Source organism: Pipra filicauda, unplaced genomic scaffold (assembly GCF_003945595.2).
Source record: "Pipra filicauda isolate LSUMZ 115617 unplaced genomic scaffold, ASM394559v2 scaffold567_size291404_pilon, whole genome shotgun sequence".
NCBI lineage: Eukaryota > Metazoa > Chordata > Aves > Passeriformes > Pipridae > Pipra > Pipra filicauda.
Window position 1 is genome coordinate 275,001 of NW_024104717.1, and position 16,400 is coordinate 291,400.

The 16,400-nt window shown below is 46.2% G+C and overlaps 2 protein-coding genes across 3 annotated transcripts; one reads left to right on the top strand and one right to left on the bottom strand.

Moving 5' to 3' along the window:
• Positions 1–20: 20 nt before the first annotated feature.
• LOC113982316 (solute carrier family 25 member 36-like) lies at positions 21–8,230 on the bottom strand. Its single transcript, XM_027710401.2, has 7 exons — positions 8,179–8,230; positions 3,803–3,979; positions 3,153–3,230; positions 2,731–2,831; positions 2,073–2,139; positions 1,589–1,872; positions 21–1,481 (listed from the first exon to the last, which is right to left on the bottom strand). The coding sequence occupies exons 1-7, from the start codon at positions 8,217–8,219 to the stop codon at positions 1,282–1,284; spliced, it is 948 nt and encodes a 315-aa protein (XP_027566202.1). The 5' UTR covers positions 8,220–8,230; the 3' UTR covers positions 21–1,281.
• Positions 8,231–13,238: 5,008 nt separating this feature from the next.
• PEX5 (peroxisomal biogenesis factor 5) lies at positions 13,239–15,543 on the top strand. 2 transcript variants are annotated; one of them, XM_039387464.1, is made up of 5 exons: positions 13,239–13,249; positions 13,528–13,731; positions 14,185–14,220; positions 14,398–14,530; positions 15,227–15,543. In XM_039387464.1, the coding sequence occupies exons 2-5, from the start codon at positions 13,582–13,584 to the stop codon at positions 15,394–15,396; spliced, it is 489 nt and encodes a 162-aa protein (XP_039243398.1). In that variant the 5' UTR covers positions 13,239–13,249; positions 13,528–13,581; the 3' UTR covers positions 15,397–15,543. The 2 variants fall into 2 exon arrangements, with proteins under 2 accessions (XP_039243398.1, XP_039243397.1); XM_039387463.1 differs by lacking the exon at positions 13,239–13,249 and having other exon boundaries at positions 13,415–13,731; positions 15,227–15,542.
• The last annotated feature ends 857 nt before the right edge of the window (positions 15,544–16,400 follow it).

Below are 16,400 nucleotides of genomic sequence, written 5' to 3' on the forward strand. Positions count from 1 at the left end.
AAAAACAGTGTAGGCTCTAATGTGAGACTGGAGGTTGTCCAGAGCGCGTATTTACTGAAATTACTTATCTGGGGGAAGGGTTACATTTTTTAGCATATGTGATGAAACAAGAAAAACACGTCACTCCTGACTGTACCCTCTGCCTTTCTGAGATTCAAAATACTCTTTGTAAACACAATGTAGCCTTCCCCAGGAAACAGGGTTAGGAACCCACAGAGGAACAGAAGGCATCCAAGCCTGTCACAGGCAAATGTAGCATGTGCAGGAAACTAAATTCTTGATAATGGAGAAGAATAAATAAGACTCTTTCATCTCTTGATGATACACTTAGTGTATCATCAACAGAAACAGGCCAAACCTCCTTAGCTTCATCCATCTTCTCACCTGATCTGCTTTTCTTACCAGCACGAAAAAGTATTTTTTCATATTAGAGGTTCCAGCTTGTATAACAGCTGGAACAGAGCATAACAGAGCACTTCCGAGGGAAAGAGGTGCCCTCCTCTTTCTACTGAGGAGGGTGGGGATGGAAACACATCAGATACTGGGAAAGCATGGCTCTGAGCCCAGCAGTAGCATGAGTTTTTAGGGTAGTGCTTCATAGCAGGTTGTGCTTCTTCCCTTGATATACTTGGTCTGTTTTTTCAGACCTTGCAAGACAAAAGCAGGCTGTCAGCTGGCTGACACATCTTGAGGCAATGGCAGCCAAACATTAAGGACCCAAAGGAAAATTCTGCAATTTGTTGGCAGCCAAGGTTGAGAAATCCTCCCGAGGAGCAAGAAGGCAGCACAGTAGGTGAAAGTGGAAGAGCCCCTCTGAGGACACGAAAGGTTGCAGCACAAGATCTCTGCTTGCTGCAGTTCTCAAATGTCTCAGGTCTAGCCTGTCTTCATGCCCAACTGTACCCACGTATGGTTGTTACTAGGTCCAAAAGAAGTGAACGTGCTAAGGCTAAGATACTTTTATGCTTTCTGCTTTGTCTCCTTCCCAGTAAGTTCCCTGCCCTTGTTTCATGCAGGGAAATTACAATAGGCACTGTCAAACCAGTGCCCTGACATCTTGAAGCACTGGAATAATTCAAGTCTCCAGAAAGAAAAAAGGCTACATTGTGCACACTGGAGCAAAAAATTTGGCACAAAATAGTCTTATGTCCTGAGAATACCTGACCCAGTTCTGATCTGCAACAAAAACCACCACCTCTCAGAACACTGAGAAAGACCGGGTCTAAGGACCACGAGGTCCCTGTACCTCTACAGCAGCCTCAGCCAGGAGCTACAGCATGCTTACAAGGTGGAAGAGGCCAAATGTACAATGACTTCGTAGGTAGCCATCATGATGGCTGCATTTGGGATCTGGCGGATCAAGTGAGCCAGGAGCCCTCGGTATAAAGCTGAGGGTCCCTCTTCATGGACCACAAGCTGCAGAGTCTGTATAAAAGAACGGTATCGTGACCCTTCTTCTCGCAACCGTGTCCGAATGACCTCTGGAGAGACAGGAAGGGAAGCAATATATTAGCAGATGGATCCTACAGACACAGCATCTCCCATCAAGGGTAACAGAACCAAGGAGAGGGGACCACTAAACACTCACCGTGTGGATATGCAATGCATGTAGCACATGTTTTGGAGACAGCAGCAGCGCCCATTAGTCCAAAGAAATCATAGTTGTTTGGTGAATGTGTGAGTGGTGGGGAATGGGAATGATGGCTGTTTCTCAGCTCCTGTTTCAGCGCTTCATAGATGACAAAGTGTATGATGGTCTCTGACACTCCAGCGTAGGAGGCAGTGACACCACGGTAAAATCCACGAAGGCCTTCAGTGCGGTACACGTGCATGGCACATTGGAGAGCATTGCTGGCCATCTCCCCCTTTGCCCTGTCAAGAGGAGAGAGGGTTAGAACGTCACACTGCTCCGCTGACCCAAAATCCTGTTGTGAACACAACCATAAGACTCTTCCCCAGTCTATGACTTACCATGTTCTCATGGCAAGTCGCAGAACGTTCCCTACCCAACCCCACCCCCAAACTAGTCATGATCTGACACAGAGTGGCTCTGCATTGCTGGCCTGCCTTACCTGGATTCCAGCTGCATCCTGGTTTTCACTAACCAAATCGGGTTGGTGAGTGTGGCTGAGCTCATGCCTAGAGAACAGAAGAGGATGACAGGCATGAGCACCAGGATCAGTTTGTGAAGAGGTGCTGATCTATCAGCTCTCTGAACTCTGCTTGGCAAGCTGCAGGCATTTGCAATTTGAGAATGACCTTGAGAAGAGATATTTAGGGCAGGCTATTTGATTCTCTTTCTCCCCTCTTCCAGCCATTGTCTGGTGGTAATTAGCCTCCAACAAAACCCTACTACAGGCCCTGGTGTTACAAAGAGGCAGGAAGCAGCAGGCTAATTTTGCAAGAGTGGAGGATTTTGTTAGAGATCTGGGATATATCAAGAGAAAGATTCTGTGAGTGGTCTAAATTACACACTGCCTTCTCCCTCTCACAGCTGAATGAAGCTCTGATAGCAGCTGAAGAGGTAAAGAGTTTGAAGAGGTGAGCCTAAGAAGAATGAAGAGCGAGAAAACACTTTGGTTACCTGGACTCACTTCTCCAGGTGTGGAGGGAGAAAACCTCAGAGACAGAGCAGGACTGATGGGAGCAGCAACAGAGAAGAAATGAAACCTGTTGACAGTTAGAGATCAAAGGACCCCTCAGCTCTGATTTGAGGCAGAAAAGGCTCACCTGCAAAGGCTGCTGCTAGTATATGTACCTTCTTGGACTCAGGTACAAGGATAGCATTGAGCCTCTCCTTAATACCAGAATAGGCAGCAAAATATATAGCCCTGGTTGGAAAGAAATACAGAAGAGGTTACAGCTCCTGTATGAAGAGCAGAGACACTGCTGTGGGTCTGACTCCAACTTTTCTTAGTCCCAGCACAGGTTTATCAGGTTTGTTTTGTGACATCAGATAACATTTAATCCAGGCCCACAGCAATCATCTTATGTTAATACTATGATCTGAAGCTCCAGAAAATGTCTGTGTGAAGGGGTCCTATGGCACATAAGCACAAGACTCAGACTGCTTTCAGAATGTGGAGCAATAGCTATCACAGAGGACCCTTATAACCGTATAACCTGAGACATTGTCATGGAGCAGTACTCACCGGGAAGGAGCAACCCCAGCAAGGTTTGGACCCAGACCTCGGAATAGGGATCGCAGGCCTTCCTTCTCAAGGATGGTCCTACAGAAGGAAATGAACAGAAAAATCAGCAGAATAACTAAGCTAGGGGCTCTCCTGTTTCTCCTCCTTCTTCGTTCTTCAGAATTTTTTGTAGCATCCTCTCCTCACCTCCCATGTTATCCTTTTTCTGCCCTGCTCTCATTTTCTCTCCAACCACTTCTCTCTCCTTCAGTCATAGAATCATACAACGGTTTGGGTTGGAAGAGACCTTAAAGGTCATCTAGTTCCAACCCCCCTACCACGGGCAGGGACACCTTTCAGCAGTCATTTCTTCGTACTCTTGCTGACACCATCTTCCTGGGTCTGATCAAACCACTAACTCAGAAATTCCTCACAGTCTCCAAAGCTGCCTTGCGGATAGCTTTGTTCAAATTTGTTCAAAGCACAAATCAATGGTGAGAAGCAGATGTACCTGTGCTCTCATGAAATCTTCTGTCACACTCGCAGTATCCAGAGCCTCAGCTCAAACGCTATTTCCATTTCTTTCTCTCTCTCCTCCCCTCAACCCCTTCAACTGATGGCCAACTCTCACCTCCCTGGTGCTAACATGCACATTGCTCTATCCTACTCACCTCAGCAACTTGAGCACTCCAGGAGATGGCGGGGTGGGATTAATCATCCTCACACTCATCCCTGGCAGCTGTACCTCTGAGAGGCACAGAGGCCGCAGTGCCAGCTGGGATGACTGTAAACGTGTCTTCACCACTTCCAGGGGACAGGTCAGGATGGCTCCAGCCGTGCCACCACATCTAGGGCATAACAGCACACTTAAGAATGACTTCTGTGCCATAATAGGGCAATAATTCTGACCCTGCTTGCCCACAACTTCTCCCCTCTAGAAGAAGAGGTAGGCTAGGTATCCCAGCCTGCGTCACACATGACCTCCTGCTCTGACACTGATTAACGTAATAACAGCTGAGCTTGGGACATCATCTGGCAGCCTCACTCTGAAACCTTACTCAGTATTTGACACAAACAGTCCCAAGTCCATAGGGACTCAGCAGTCCCCCAGAGAAAATATTTCTGCTGCCCAACCTCACAGCAATGCTTTCTGCTGAGATCACCAGGCACCATGCCTCAACCTCTCCACAGCCGCACAGGCTCAGAGAAGGGCAGCACAAAACTCCCCCACCCCTCAGCCTACCCATGTCTTCAACCCATAACCCGTTCACATTCCCAAATTTGCAAGGCCCTGCAAGCAAGATCTGTTTTTTCTGCCAATAGTCAGGTCACCCCAAGCCTGACTTGCTTAATGACCAAGGACCCTGATCTTCAGCAGACAGAAGTTATTTTTGGAACTCGTGAGCCATCATCATCAATCAGTCTAGTCACACTGCAGGAATGCTGGAAGGACACATATTCCTTTTTTCCCTTTCTACCACCCAGGGACTAGTTAGAACCATTGGTTCTCAGCTTCTGCCCCTTCAGATCCTTAGACTCCGTTCTAGAAGAACGCTGTTCTTCTAGGGGATGCTCAGTACCTGAAAGACCACTTTGAGATGAATTTGCATGTAACAGCCATGCAAGAGGCTTTGACAAATGCATAATTGTTCACGTGTGCTACAGCCAAAGCTGCTTTGTTTCACAAGAGATGGAGGCTTAAAAAAAAAAAGCTTACTGTACTCCAAAGAAAGAAAAGCTAACCAAAGAACTATAAGATATCAGGGAAGAGTCAGGTATATCAACAGAATTACATGTGACCATACAGGACAGCAAATGGCTACAGTTCTGAAGAATTATTTTGAAAAAGTCTATAGAGCTCAACACACATATACATTGTTCTCCCAGGCTTTGCTCCTAGGGCTTCATTTATTATTGCCTACAGGTTAGGGAGGGGAAACAAAAGAAAGAGGCCTGGATGCCTATTGCAATGATGTCCAAGAGTTGAAGATCTCACAACTAGAATATTATGCAGATAATGATGTCAGCAACTAGTATGCTATTCCATAACACTCATGCTGCTTTGTCAAGCCCTTGGCAGATCTACGCAGCGGTGATGAATTGCAGAGCAGCCAATCAGCAGCAATTTCCCTTAGGAGATATGATGAGCGGTGGGAGTCTGGGAACATGACCCAAGAATTTAACTCCAGCTCAGAAGACAACACAAAGCAGAGCAGTAAACATTCTGGCTCAGATTCTCTGGATGAACAAGCTGATCAAGCACAGACTCCAAGACACAGCCTACATAGCAATTCAAGAGTTGCATGAGGCAAGGTCTCCTTTTACAAAGGTCATGTTGATCCTTCCCATATAGACCATACTCACTCAGGGGCCCAACAGTCCTGTTATTTACCATAGTTTCCACTGATTTGTCAGATACAGGCTCCAGATTTACATGCCTGTTGTTTTCCTGATCAGAAGGGTAGTTTCCAGTTCAGGAGAAGACTGAGCACACTGGTGACAGATTAAGATGTCTAAAAGGTCTGAATAGACCAGTTTCAACTTTTCATCTAAAAGCTGAGCAAACACTACAACAGGACAACATTTAGAAAAGCAATTGCTTGGTATACTAAAAATTCTTCTCTCTAACAGTCCGTAAGAAGGCACAACTGTATGTAATGTTCTTCTAATATCTCGTTTCTTCAAAAAGTCCCTACCTGCGATGGTCAGGATACGAGTTTGAACCCACGCTTCCAGTATGTATAAAAGCTTCTTGAGTTCAAGTTCCTCAAGCTACTGACACATATAGTTAGTCAATAGAGAAGAATTATAAAAGCAATAAGAGTTTAAAAAATTGTTACTCCTTAGCATGGTGGTAATTTAATCAGCAGTAAGAGAGTTCAAGGTGAATGGGGACCTCTGAGCCACTATGGCTCAATGGCGAGACTAAAGAGGAGCAAAGAACACTCAAAGCCAAGGAAATGAGATGTACTAAAACTAGAACAAATCTCAACTATGTTGTCTTACCATGAACTACATGACGATACAGCTGCTCACAGTGTATGAAAGGCATAGGTCTGCAAAATTCTTCTGTTTCAGGAGAAATGGAAAATTATGTGTCATTACTCTAGAAGCAGAAAAAAAAGCAATTCCTGCAAAATATGATGAAGAGCAGCAGTCGACAAACAGTACAACATGTACTCTCAGAGAAAAGCAGCGTCAAAAAGAGCTAACTGAAGAAGGCAGGTAATTTTACCTTAGAAAATAGTACTTGCCTTACATATTGCTTTCACATTTTAAAAGGAAAACTGGAAAGTCTCAGGTGACAGAAAAAGAAGATTATTTGAGAAATACAAAAACCACTGTCAACACTTTTTCAGTGATCTGAAAAGTGTCTAAGCGCATGCACAGAGGTGACAAGGTTTACTCGTAATTCTAAGTTTAGCTCTCTCTTAGGCTAGTCAAAAATTGAGATGGCTTGAAGATCTTAATTTAAAAATAACAATGCTAGGTCACACAACTCTATAATTAAACCAGGCTTCTGCCTAGGACACGGGCAAATAAATGTCACCTAGAGAAGAGTAGGAGAAATACTCATCTCCAGAATACTTTCCCAGTTTTCTGCAATTTTCAGTTCAGGGATTTCCCCAGCCAGAAATGTTGCCTTGCTTTTAATAGCCTTCAACACATTCTTTTTCATTCATCTTTTTAAAATGCTTTCTGGACACATAAAAAGCCTTTAGGCCCTACTATCCTGTGGCCAGGAGTTCCACAGTTTAGCCACACGCTGTGTTAAGAACGATGTTCTTTCATTAGTTTTGAACAAACCTCTCAGAAGTTTTGTTTGATGGTCCCCAGTTCTTGCACTAGAAGATAAAGTGAACAACTGTTCCTCATGAATGAGATCCTGTTTCATTAAGCAAAACAATAATATTAACTATATATGGCAGCAATAAGCTGAACTTCTCATTAATGTCTTACTTTATTATCCCTTGAGTTTTAATTAATTGTAATTCAAGGATTATTGCTTCATGGAAGAGGACAGGATACAGACTGACAAAGTTCCGCTAGTGATATTCTTGTCCCTACCCAAACTCTCATAGTTTTTCAGTAATCAAGGTGGAAAATGAGGATGAGGAAAGGCTTAAGAAGAAAGCTAAGAAATAAGAATATATTGAGAAAGGCTAAGATGCAGTAACTATATAGTTCAAAGGATTATTTAATAAAAGAGAATAACATACAAAATAACACTGGGAAAAGAGAGGGCAAGTACATATAAACAAAGATTGCCATAGTATAACAACTGCATTAGCTGCAGAAAACCGAAAATTTGCTAATAAAGAGCAATTAAGTAATCGCGCGTTATTGCACGTGCTGTATCACAGGTTTCACTGTCACATGGACTCCAGCGGGCTGGTGGGATTTGGAAAGGCATTAGGTGGCTGCCTAAGCGAGGGACTTCTGCAGTTACTCAGCAAAGTCCACAGGACCACAATTATCTTCTGCTTTAGGGCATGAAAAACTTGAAGCTCATTGTTTTGAGACTTTAAAAGGAGAAAGGGCCAAACGCCACTTGAGAAGGGACTTGCTCAAGGGCACACTTCGAATTCAGAGAGGCACTGCTGGGATCCAACCACCTAACTCACCAGAATCAGCCGCACTATTTAAAGCCAGAAAAGACACAGAGGAATGCCAGCCATGCGATGCCAGCCATGAGAGAGCTGGCTACTCTCCCAAAGATATGGATGCTCCACCATTTGCTCCGCTGGAGAGGCCTCGTGGCGCCTGTCATCCCCCCCGTTCAGCTCCTCGCTTCCCTTGTCCCCCACCCCCGGCAAGCTCAGGCTGGATGAAACTCTACGTCCCACAGGGAGGCTCCCCTTCTTCCCAAACTGCAGAGCCAGACATTCACCCCGGCGCTGCGCGGCTGCTCCAGGGCAACGAAGCCCACACGCGAATCCGGCACGGCCAGGACGGCGCGGGCGAGGATCGCGGGGGCTCCTCTCCCGCGGCTCCTCCCCGGAGCAAAGTCCAGGGCCCGCCGGCCGCGCGTCCCGGGGCCACTCACCCTCCGGCGACTAGATGCAGCAGCATGCTCTGCTGCTCCATGGCTCCGCTCCCTCTGCCCGCCCGCCACCGCCCCGGGCCCGCCCGCCACCGCCCCGGGCCCGCCCGCAGCCCCGCATTGGCTCCGGGCCGGACGCGGGAGGAGCCCGCGGGAGGGGCGGCTGGGGCGCTGGGTGGGGAGCCGGGTTTCCCTCCTTACAGATTTCAGGGTGGTAGTTCACACAGCTCGCAAAGCCCCTTTTGCCCGGTCCCTCAGGCTCTTCCAGGAAAAAAAAAAAAAAAAGAGAACAACATCCCCACGCACACCACCACCGCCCAAGCCCACACAACCAAACAAACTCGTATTTGTTTTGCAATTAGAGGAGCCAAGGCAGAGTGCCAAACTAATTTTTTTTTTGACTACAGGGAAGTGACGGGTCCAGGAGCAGAGTCAAGTCGTTCCTGACTCCCATTGTCGCTCACGGGACCCATAGATGCTTCCTTGGATGTTTGGGTTCATATGAAAACAGGCCAGTGCTCTCCAGACAAAAAACCCACCCAAATTAGACCCATGATTTTGAAGTCTGAAGGGTCAGTGTGTCAAAGACGGGAAATAGTCAGGGCCAAAAGATCCTCTGTTGTTTTTGCAAATGCACAGTTTCAGAGCGTGTCAGAATTCATCATCTTCCTTACAAAAAGCAGAACGTACATCAACATCATGCTGTTGCCAAAAAGGCACACATCATATCAGTTTATGTGTAGGTCAGATGGAACAAGCTGTCAGATCAACTCTGTACTGCTGTGACTTCACCCACAGCACCAAGTGGCACAGGACGAGTGTCCAGTTTGGACACATGCTGCTACAACACAGGCAAACATGCCGAAGTGAACCTGCAGAGGGGAATAACTACTTTGGCCACCTAAGCAGAAGGATTGCAAAAAAATGCAGTGTTTAGTCTAGAGAACAAAGAATTGAGGGAGACATGGCAACTGACTCCAATTAAATAGAAAGATACATCAAAAAGGAAATGAGTACCTTATCTGTGGTGGAGAAGAGCAGAACTATCAGCTCATCAGTAGTGCCTGTCACTACATGAGCAATGAGGGGAAGATCAGTAAAAGGACTGGCTTTCTGGTCAGTGAAATCAGAAACTGGTCAAAGATACCAAGAAGTTGCAAGTATTTTTTACTTGTCTTCACTGTATGGTGGCTAGGTGAATATCTTAAATAGCACCAGCTGCAAATGGGGGAAAAGTCATTCGAGATTTCTAAACACTTACGCAAAGTCAATGTTTTCAGACCAGTTAGGCTTGATGAACTTCATTTTGTGATGGTTAGAGAACTGGCTCAAGCAACATCAGGCTCACTGGCAATTATCTTTGAGATATCTAGATAATGGAGAGATTCAGAAGACTAGAAAAGGCCAAATATATTGGCTACTAAATAACAACAACAATAACAATAATAATAATAATAATAATATCTGATTAATTATTGTCCAGCCAGCATCACTTTACTGCCTCTCCCTGTGATACTGGAACAAATAAACATTAAGTAGACCACTCACATTTTACATTTGCCAGAAAAAGAAATCAAGTCAAACCAATCTTTCATGGCGGACTAACAGGCCTTTTGGATAAGGAAGTAACAATATATGTTAAATATTTTGACTTCAGTAGGAATTTTTATTCCCTTTCATCTGACAGTATAACACCTTAGGAAACATGGGAAACTGATCTACTGAAATTACTGTTAGGAGAGTCTGATGCTGATTAGAAAATTCTAAGATTAGATTTTGATGCAATGCTATCTATCTGGAGAAAAATATCAAGAAGCAGTCCCACAGAGATCTTTTTTCAGTGTGCTATTAAGTTTTTTCAGTTATTTATACAGTGGACTAGAAAGTGCGCCTATTAAATTTGCAGACAACACTAACCTGAGAGGGGTTGCAATGTATTTGGTAGAGAAAATTCTTATTCAAATTATCTTGATCAATGGGAGGAATAGCCTGAAAGACTAGAACACCATTTAATAAAAGCATGTGCAAAGTTCTGTACTTGGAAAGGAATAATGAATTTCACAAAGTTAGGAAGGGGAATAACTAGTCAGAGACCTGCATTTTGTCACTGGTCCCCATCAGGTCCAGGAAATTCAGCATAGTATTGAGTACTCAGGCTGACTGAAGGATGAAGAGCCTGGAATAGCCTTTTCAGGAGCTGTACAATTTGCTTCTCTCACGTCTCCAAGAATTATTGAGGCTCCCTAATATTTCACTTCTTACTGCCAAATTATTTACACTTCACATGCAAGGGTCCATTGATTTTGCTTCTTTTCCTGATGACTGTAGATCTAGACCTTTTGTTTTCTGTCTCTGAACAGAAATAGTTGTGGCTTCAGCAGGACACTTATGCACCATGAGCTATAGCTGTGGTTGTCCTGGATGCTTTGCCACCATTGCCTTCTGGTCCTTTCAGTATCATCACATTCTTTTGAGACTATAAGGGATATATGGGGCCATCCAACTTTTCCTTTTTTCTCCTTTACTCTGGGTCTAAGACCTAGAAAGTCTTGCTCTGCAAGGTTTCTTTCTGTACCTTCAGGTGGAGGGGCATCTGTGCCTCACTCTTAAGCAATGGAAAACTATGACTGAGTCATAGAAGATGTTTTCTGAAGGGCTCCTACACTGCAGGCTGTCTTCAGCCTGGTGCAAATGATACCACAACATTTTCACTAGACCAAAAGATTGCTCATTGTTGGAACTGGTTCATCAATGAACACTGCTTTACAAGACTCTTGGTGAGCCTGAAGGCCATCAAGAAACAGGAAAAGCTGTCTTCCCAGGAGAAGAGAAAGAGGGGAAGAGAAGATACATTTTTCTTTAGTATTTCTTGTCCCTGCAGGCAGCAGCGATGACCCTGGGTGTATTCTCTATGGGGCTGTTCTTGCTCCTCAGCCGTGCTGCTCACAGAAGGGAGGCTGTGGGGACTTTTTTTACAGGGTAGTCTTTCCAAGTCCCTGTCCTGAACCAGTAAGCCAGGTTGGACTGGTATCATAGGCTGGTGTCATTGGCATACCCCAAGACCTTGTTACAAATGTTTATAAATTAGAACTGCTTCATCTTGACTTCTTCACTGCTCAGTCTGTGATGACTTTGTTTTTTCTGTCCATGTCTTGCCTCAATGCTTATACTCCTGCTCTCCATGTCTTTGTGCGGCCTATTGGTTTTACCTAGGAGCAGCATTGCTCACCTGTTCTTCTAGAAAGTAATTCAGGATTCTGCCCCAAAGCCTCCTTCATCTTTCTCTCTTCAAGTGCTCTTGTTAACCCTTGATCACACTGAGTGTATGTAGGATTGCCATTTGGTAATAGGGGGTGAGCCTTGCTTTGTCCTTCCGGGGGTTCATTCTGGAAGGGTCGGGTTAGTGCACTCACAGTCCTAGGATGACTACAACTTACGGGAAGGGCAGACAATAGGGCAGACATCTGGAAGAGTAGAATGTATTGTGCCTGTGTTACATTGCGTGTGCAACTTGGTCTCCATGTATAAGAGTAGTTATGTAAATGGCTTTTCAAGCATCACCATCTTAATGCAGCTACCTGTCAGATGTAGGGCACTTCCACATCCGTGCCTGAATGGGTGTCTGATGTGGTCTTTCAAAATGAATCTTCCAGTAATCCCTGATTGCTGGGCTTGGGCTTGTGGTGCAGAACAGTCTCAGTGTGCAAACAGGATTCCTTTTAGGTGGTGCTAAGACAGTGTGCTGCACATAGGAGACACCTCCCCAAACCTGTTTGGTGTGGATGTTGTATTTTCAGCCCCAGCTCTTAAAACTTAAAAGATTTGCTCCTGTTGAGCCATACTGCTTGCTAGCACAGAACTGGCTGTAGATGTCACATGTGTTTCAAAGCTGTAAGCAGAGCAGTCAAGAAGACCTACTGCAAAGAACTGTGTCTAAACCAGCACCAGATGTCAGTGTTTGGACAGATGAACTGCACCTGGCAAATCTGGACAGGACCATGCAGGGGAACATGTTCCTTTGAAAAGGAGAAGATGGGATTTGACTCTGTAAACAATTTATTTCTAGTACCCTATTGTCACGGGAGGCAGTACACATCATGCAAAGCCCTCCTTGTGCTTTTCCCATTCTTTTAGAGGCTATACACAAATGACCTCTGATTTTCCAAGTGGTTTGACCCTCCTGTGGAATCACGCGTGTAGAAGGATCAAGGCTGTAAAGGAGCTGACGTTTCTATGGCTTATCTGAAACCATCACATACTTTTCAGTCAAATGTAGCCACTTTTAACCTGTGGCTGCCAGTTGCAACATTTTATTGATCCCAGAGCAAACTATAAAATATTAGTCCATCAGCCGGATGAGCGTGTTCTAATACAGTATACGTTCATTTACGGATATATGCAAATATATACAGGTACGTACCATATCCATCTCGTTGAAAATATATATATGAATATATATATATATGTACATATATTTACAAATACAGAAGATGCGTATGGTGCATAGCATGTATATAGCTTGTATATACATATACATCCATATCTCAGATAATCATGCCATATACATACCTCACATATATATACACATACATATCTCATATATACATACCACATACATCTTGTATATAGAGATACATATATATCTCAGATATACATACCATATACATCTCGTTGTATTCGCGGACATATGTATTTATATATGAATATATGTATATATAACTATACATATAAATATATGTGTGCATTTATATATATATATTCAACGAGATGTGCAGGGTGCATACCATGTACATATACACACTGCTTCGGCGGCCTGCAGACAGGGGCACATCCCTCGGGAACCGGCCCGGGAGCTGCGGGGCGGGGCGGGGCGGGTCCAGCGGCCGTGCAGCGGCCGGGGGTGTGGTGCCCGGCGGCGAGCGGTGACAGGGGCGGTGACAGGGGCGGTGACAGGGGCGGTGACGCGGGCGGTGCAGCCCGCGGGACTCTGCCCCTTTAAGGCGCCCCGGTGCGTGTCCCTTTAAGGGCTGGCCCCGCCCCTCCGCGCGAGCCGTGCGCGCCCCGGCGGCCCCAGGTGCGGAGCTGGCGGGGGGAGCCCCGCCGCCGGCGCGGGGCGGGCGGGGACGGGACGGGACGGGGCGGGCCAGGGGTCCCGGGCGGTGGGGGGGAGAGGCGAGTGGGGGCGCGGGGCTGGGGGCGGGCGCCGCGGCCTTGCCGTCCTGGCGAGCGAGTGTCCGTCCTCTCCCGGGCCGGGCCCGTGGGGCGGGCGGCGCTGGCGGGTTGCGGTCGGGTCGGGGTCAGCAGGTCGCTTCGCCCGGCGCTCACTCGGTGTCTGTGCCGCCCCGGTGCCAGGTGCAGGCGCGGCGGCGTTCGGCGCCGACCCTCCCTTCCTCCCTGCGCGGCGCCATGGCCATGAGGGAGCTGGTGGAGCCGGAGTGCGGGGGCTCCAACCCCCTGATGAAGCTGGCGGGGCACTTCACTCAGGACAAAGCCCTGCGGCAGGAAGGGCTGCAGGGCCCGCTGGCCTGGCCCCCCGGGGCTACCGAAACCGCAGCCGTGAGTGTTGCTCCGCTTGCTGGGCTATGGCTGGGTCGGTCGGCTCGGGTCGGGGGTGGGCTGCGAAGGCGGCCGCAGGGTGAGCACTGCGGGGGAACAGTCCCTGCACAAAGGGGCAGTGGGACATTTTTCTGAGGAAAGAGGCCGCGGGGTCACCCGGCACAGGGCTGTGGGGTGACGGCATTTTTGTGGGCGCTCAGGGGATGCTGGTGGCTGTGGTGAGCTGTATACCTTGCTGTCACCGTCCTAAGCCAGACAGTGGTGGGAGGGGGGTTGGACAGAATCCCTCAAAGTGTTCCTGCTGCTTTAGCTTTAGCAGGCAGCTAGTGCAAGAAAATGTTGACAGCCTAAGCTGAAGGAAGAGGAAGATGTAATCTAACTGGGTCACAGTGTGTGTGTGGAGGGGGGTATGGGATCAAAACTGTTGACACAATTGCCCACTGTTCCCTGCAGGTATCCAAACCACTGGGAGTGGCCACCGAAGATGAGGTAAGAACAGATTAATTCATCTCCTTATAGCTTTTCTCATCAACACTATTTGTTATTTTTTTGCCCTACCTGATGCTAGTGTTTCGTTCTGACAAGCCCACTTCTTTCTCTCGTGCTCCATGGATCTGTCTGTTCATCTTCTGTGCAACGTTTGTAATCCATTTCTGTCTTTGGCAGCTGGTTGGAGAGTTTCTGCAAGCACAGAATGGCCCTTTACTATCCCGTGCACCCCAGACCTTTAAAATGGATGACCTGTTGGCGGAGATGCAAGAGATTGAACAGTCAAGCTTCCGGCAGGCCCCTCAGCGAGGTGAGGGGAGATGGAGTAGGTAGAGGTCTGGAAAAGATCTTGGTGTTATGGTTAAGCTCTTAGCAGTGTGGTCCCCATCTACTCAGCACTTGTGAGATTGTATCTGCAGTATAGTTTCAAGATTGGGCTTCCCAGTACACTGAGCTAGTGGAACAAGTTCAGTGGAGATCAGTAGAGTATTCAGGAACAGGAATACATGTTGGAAGAGGAAAGGCCGAGGGAACTGGACATGTTTAGCCTAGGGAAGAGTCTAAGGGGCAAGGGGGTGGAGTGTCTCGTTGCTGTCTTCAGCAGCCATGGTCAGGATCTTCACAGCAATAGACAGGAGAAGGACAAGGGGAAATGGATACAACTTGTGACAAGAGAAACTGAGTAGGTGTATGGAAACACTTCTTCCCTTGGAGGGGACAGTTCAGTACTGGAACAGGTGCCTAGGGAGGCTGGGGAATTGCCAGCCTTGGACAAGTTCAGAAGTTACCTGATGAATGCCCTGGGCAACCTGATCTCTAACTTTAGTGTTAATCTGCTATGAGAAAACTAGCAACCTCCAGAGATTCTTTCCAAGTGGAATATTTCTGTGATTTTATTCTAACAAAGAGAAGGGGAAAGGTCAGAGGTGATGAGGGCCAACCTGGAACACTTAAATGACGCCTTTGAGTGCTCCAATCCTCACTTCCATTTTTTTTCTTCATGTAGCTCCAGGTGTGGCAGCCCTGGCACTGTCTGAAAACTGGACCCAGGAATTCTTGGCTGCAACAGATAGCACTGGTGATGTCTCTTCAGATTACAATGAGGCTGACTGGTCACAGGAGTTCATTGCTGAAGTGACAGGTGAAGTGTCCCTTTTGGGATTACTGTCAAGATGAATGTCAGTCACATGCCTGTGTATAGTGAAGAGTTAGTGAATGTGAAATTGGGAGTCTTGCTTTGGGCCCAGCAGTCATTGTTTCCTGCAGCAGCTTTAATGGGGTGGTGGGTAGGGAAGCTGCTTTGTGATAGCTTAGCCAAATTGTGAACAATGTGGTGTGGAAGCCTTTATTTAGGTGTAAAAGGTCTTTTGGTTTTATCTTAGATTACTTGGAGAATTTAGGAGAAGCACTCTATTTAAACTGCTTTTATAAAAACTGTGATTCAACTGGTGCAAGTTGGAGATGGTCTGGTACTGCTTCTTGCTTTCATGTTCTCTAATTCCCTCTCTTAAGGCTAAATTTTTCTTTGGTACAAAGGTGAATCTTTGGCCAATATTTTGTGTCAGTTAAATGGAGGTAGAGGGGAGTTACACCCTGGAAATGTGCAAAGTGAATGTTTCTGGCCCAAAAGTTAAGCTTCTTATTTAAAGCAAGCCAGTGCTTTATCTGAAAAACCATTCTGCATTGTGTATAGAACTGTGTCTGGAATAGGATCCTGTTACCATCCATGTCCTAATCTGGAAATTATGAGTAAGATTTAAATAGATCCTATTCTATTCTCCTGGGGTTGCCACTGTAGAAAACTGGGTAGTCCCATTCCTTGACCCTCAGTCTTTATGTTTCTGGGAATATAAATTGGCATTTATGAAGGTCTTTGAGAAAGTCCTGTTGAAAACCTAGTGCTTTGTAGGCTCTGCTTTTGACAGAAACTTGTAATGCATTGCTAATTTTCTTGACCTACACAGTATTGCACAGAGAGCAGATGAATAAGTTGTGATATTAAAGCAGAAAATCATAAGTTTATTCTCACTACAGTGGCATCTGTATTAATACACTGTCTGAACCTGAGGCTTGATTTTGAGATCAGAATAAACAAATACAGAATTAGCAAATAGAAGCAAAGGTGTAGTGGTCTGCCTGTCTTACTTTTCTCCCTATTCCTCCTGATGTCCTGTGCAGAT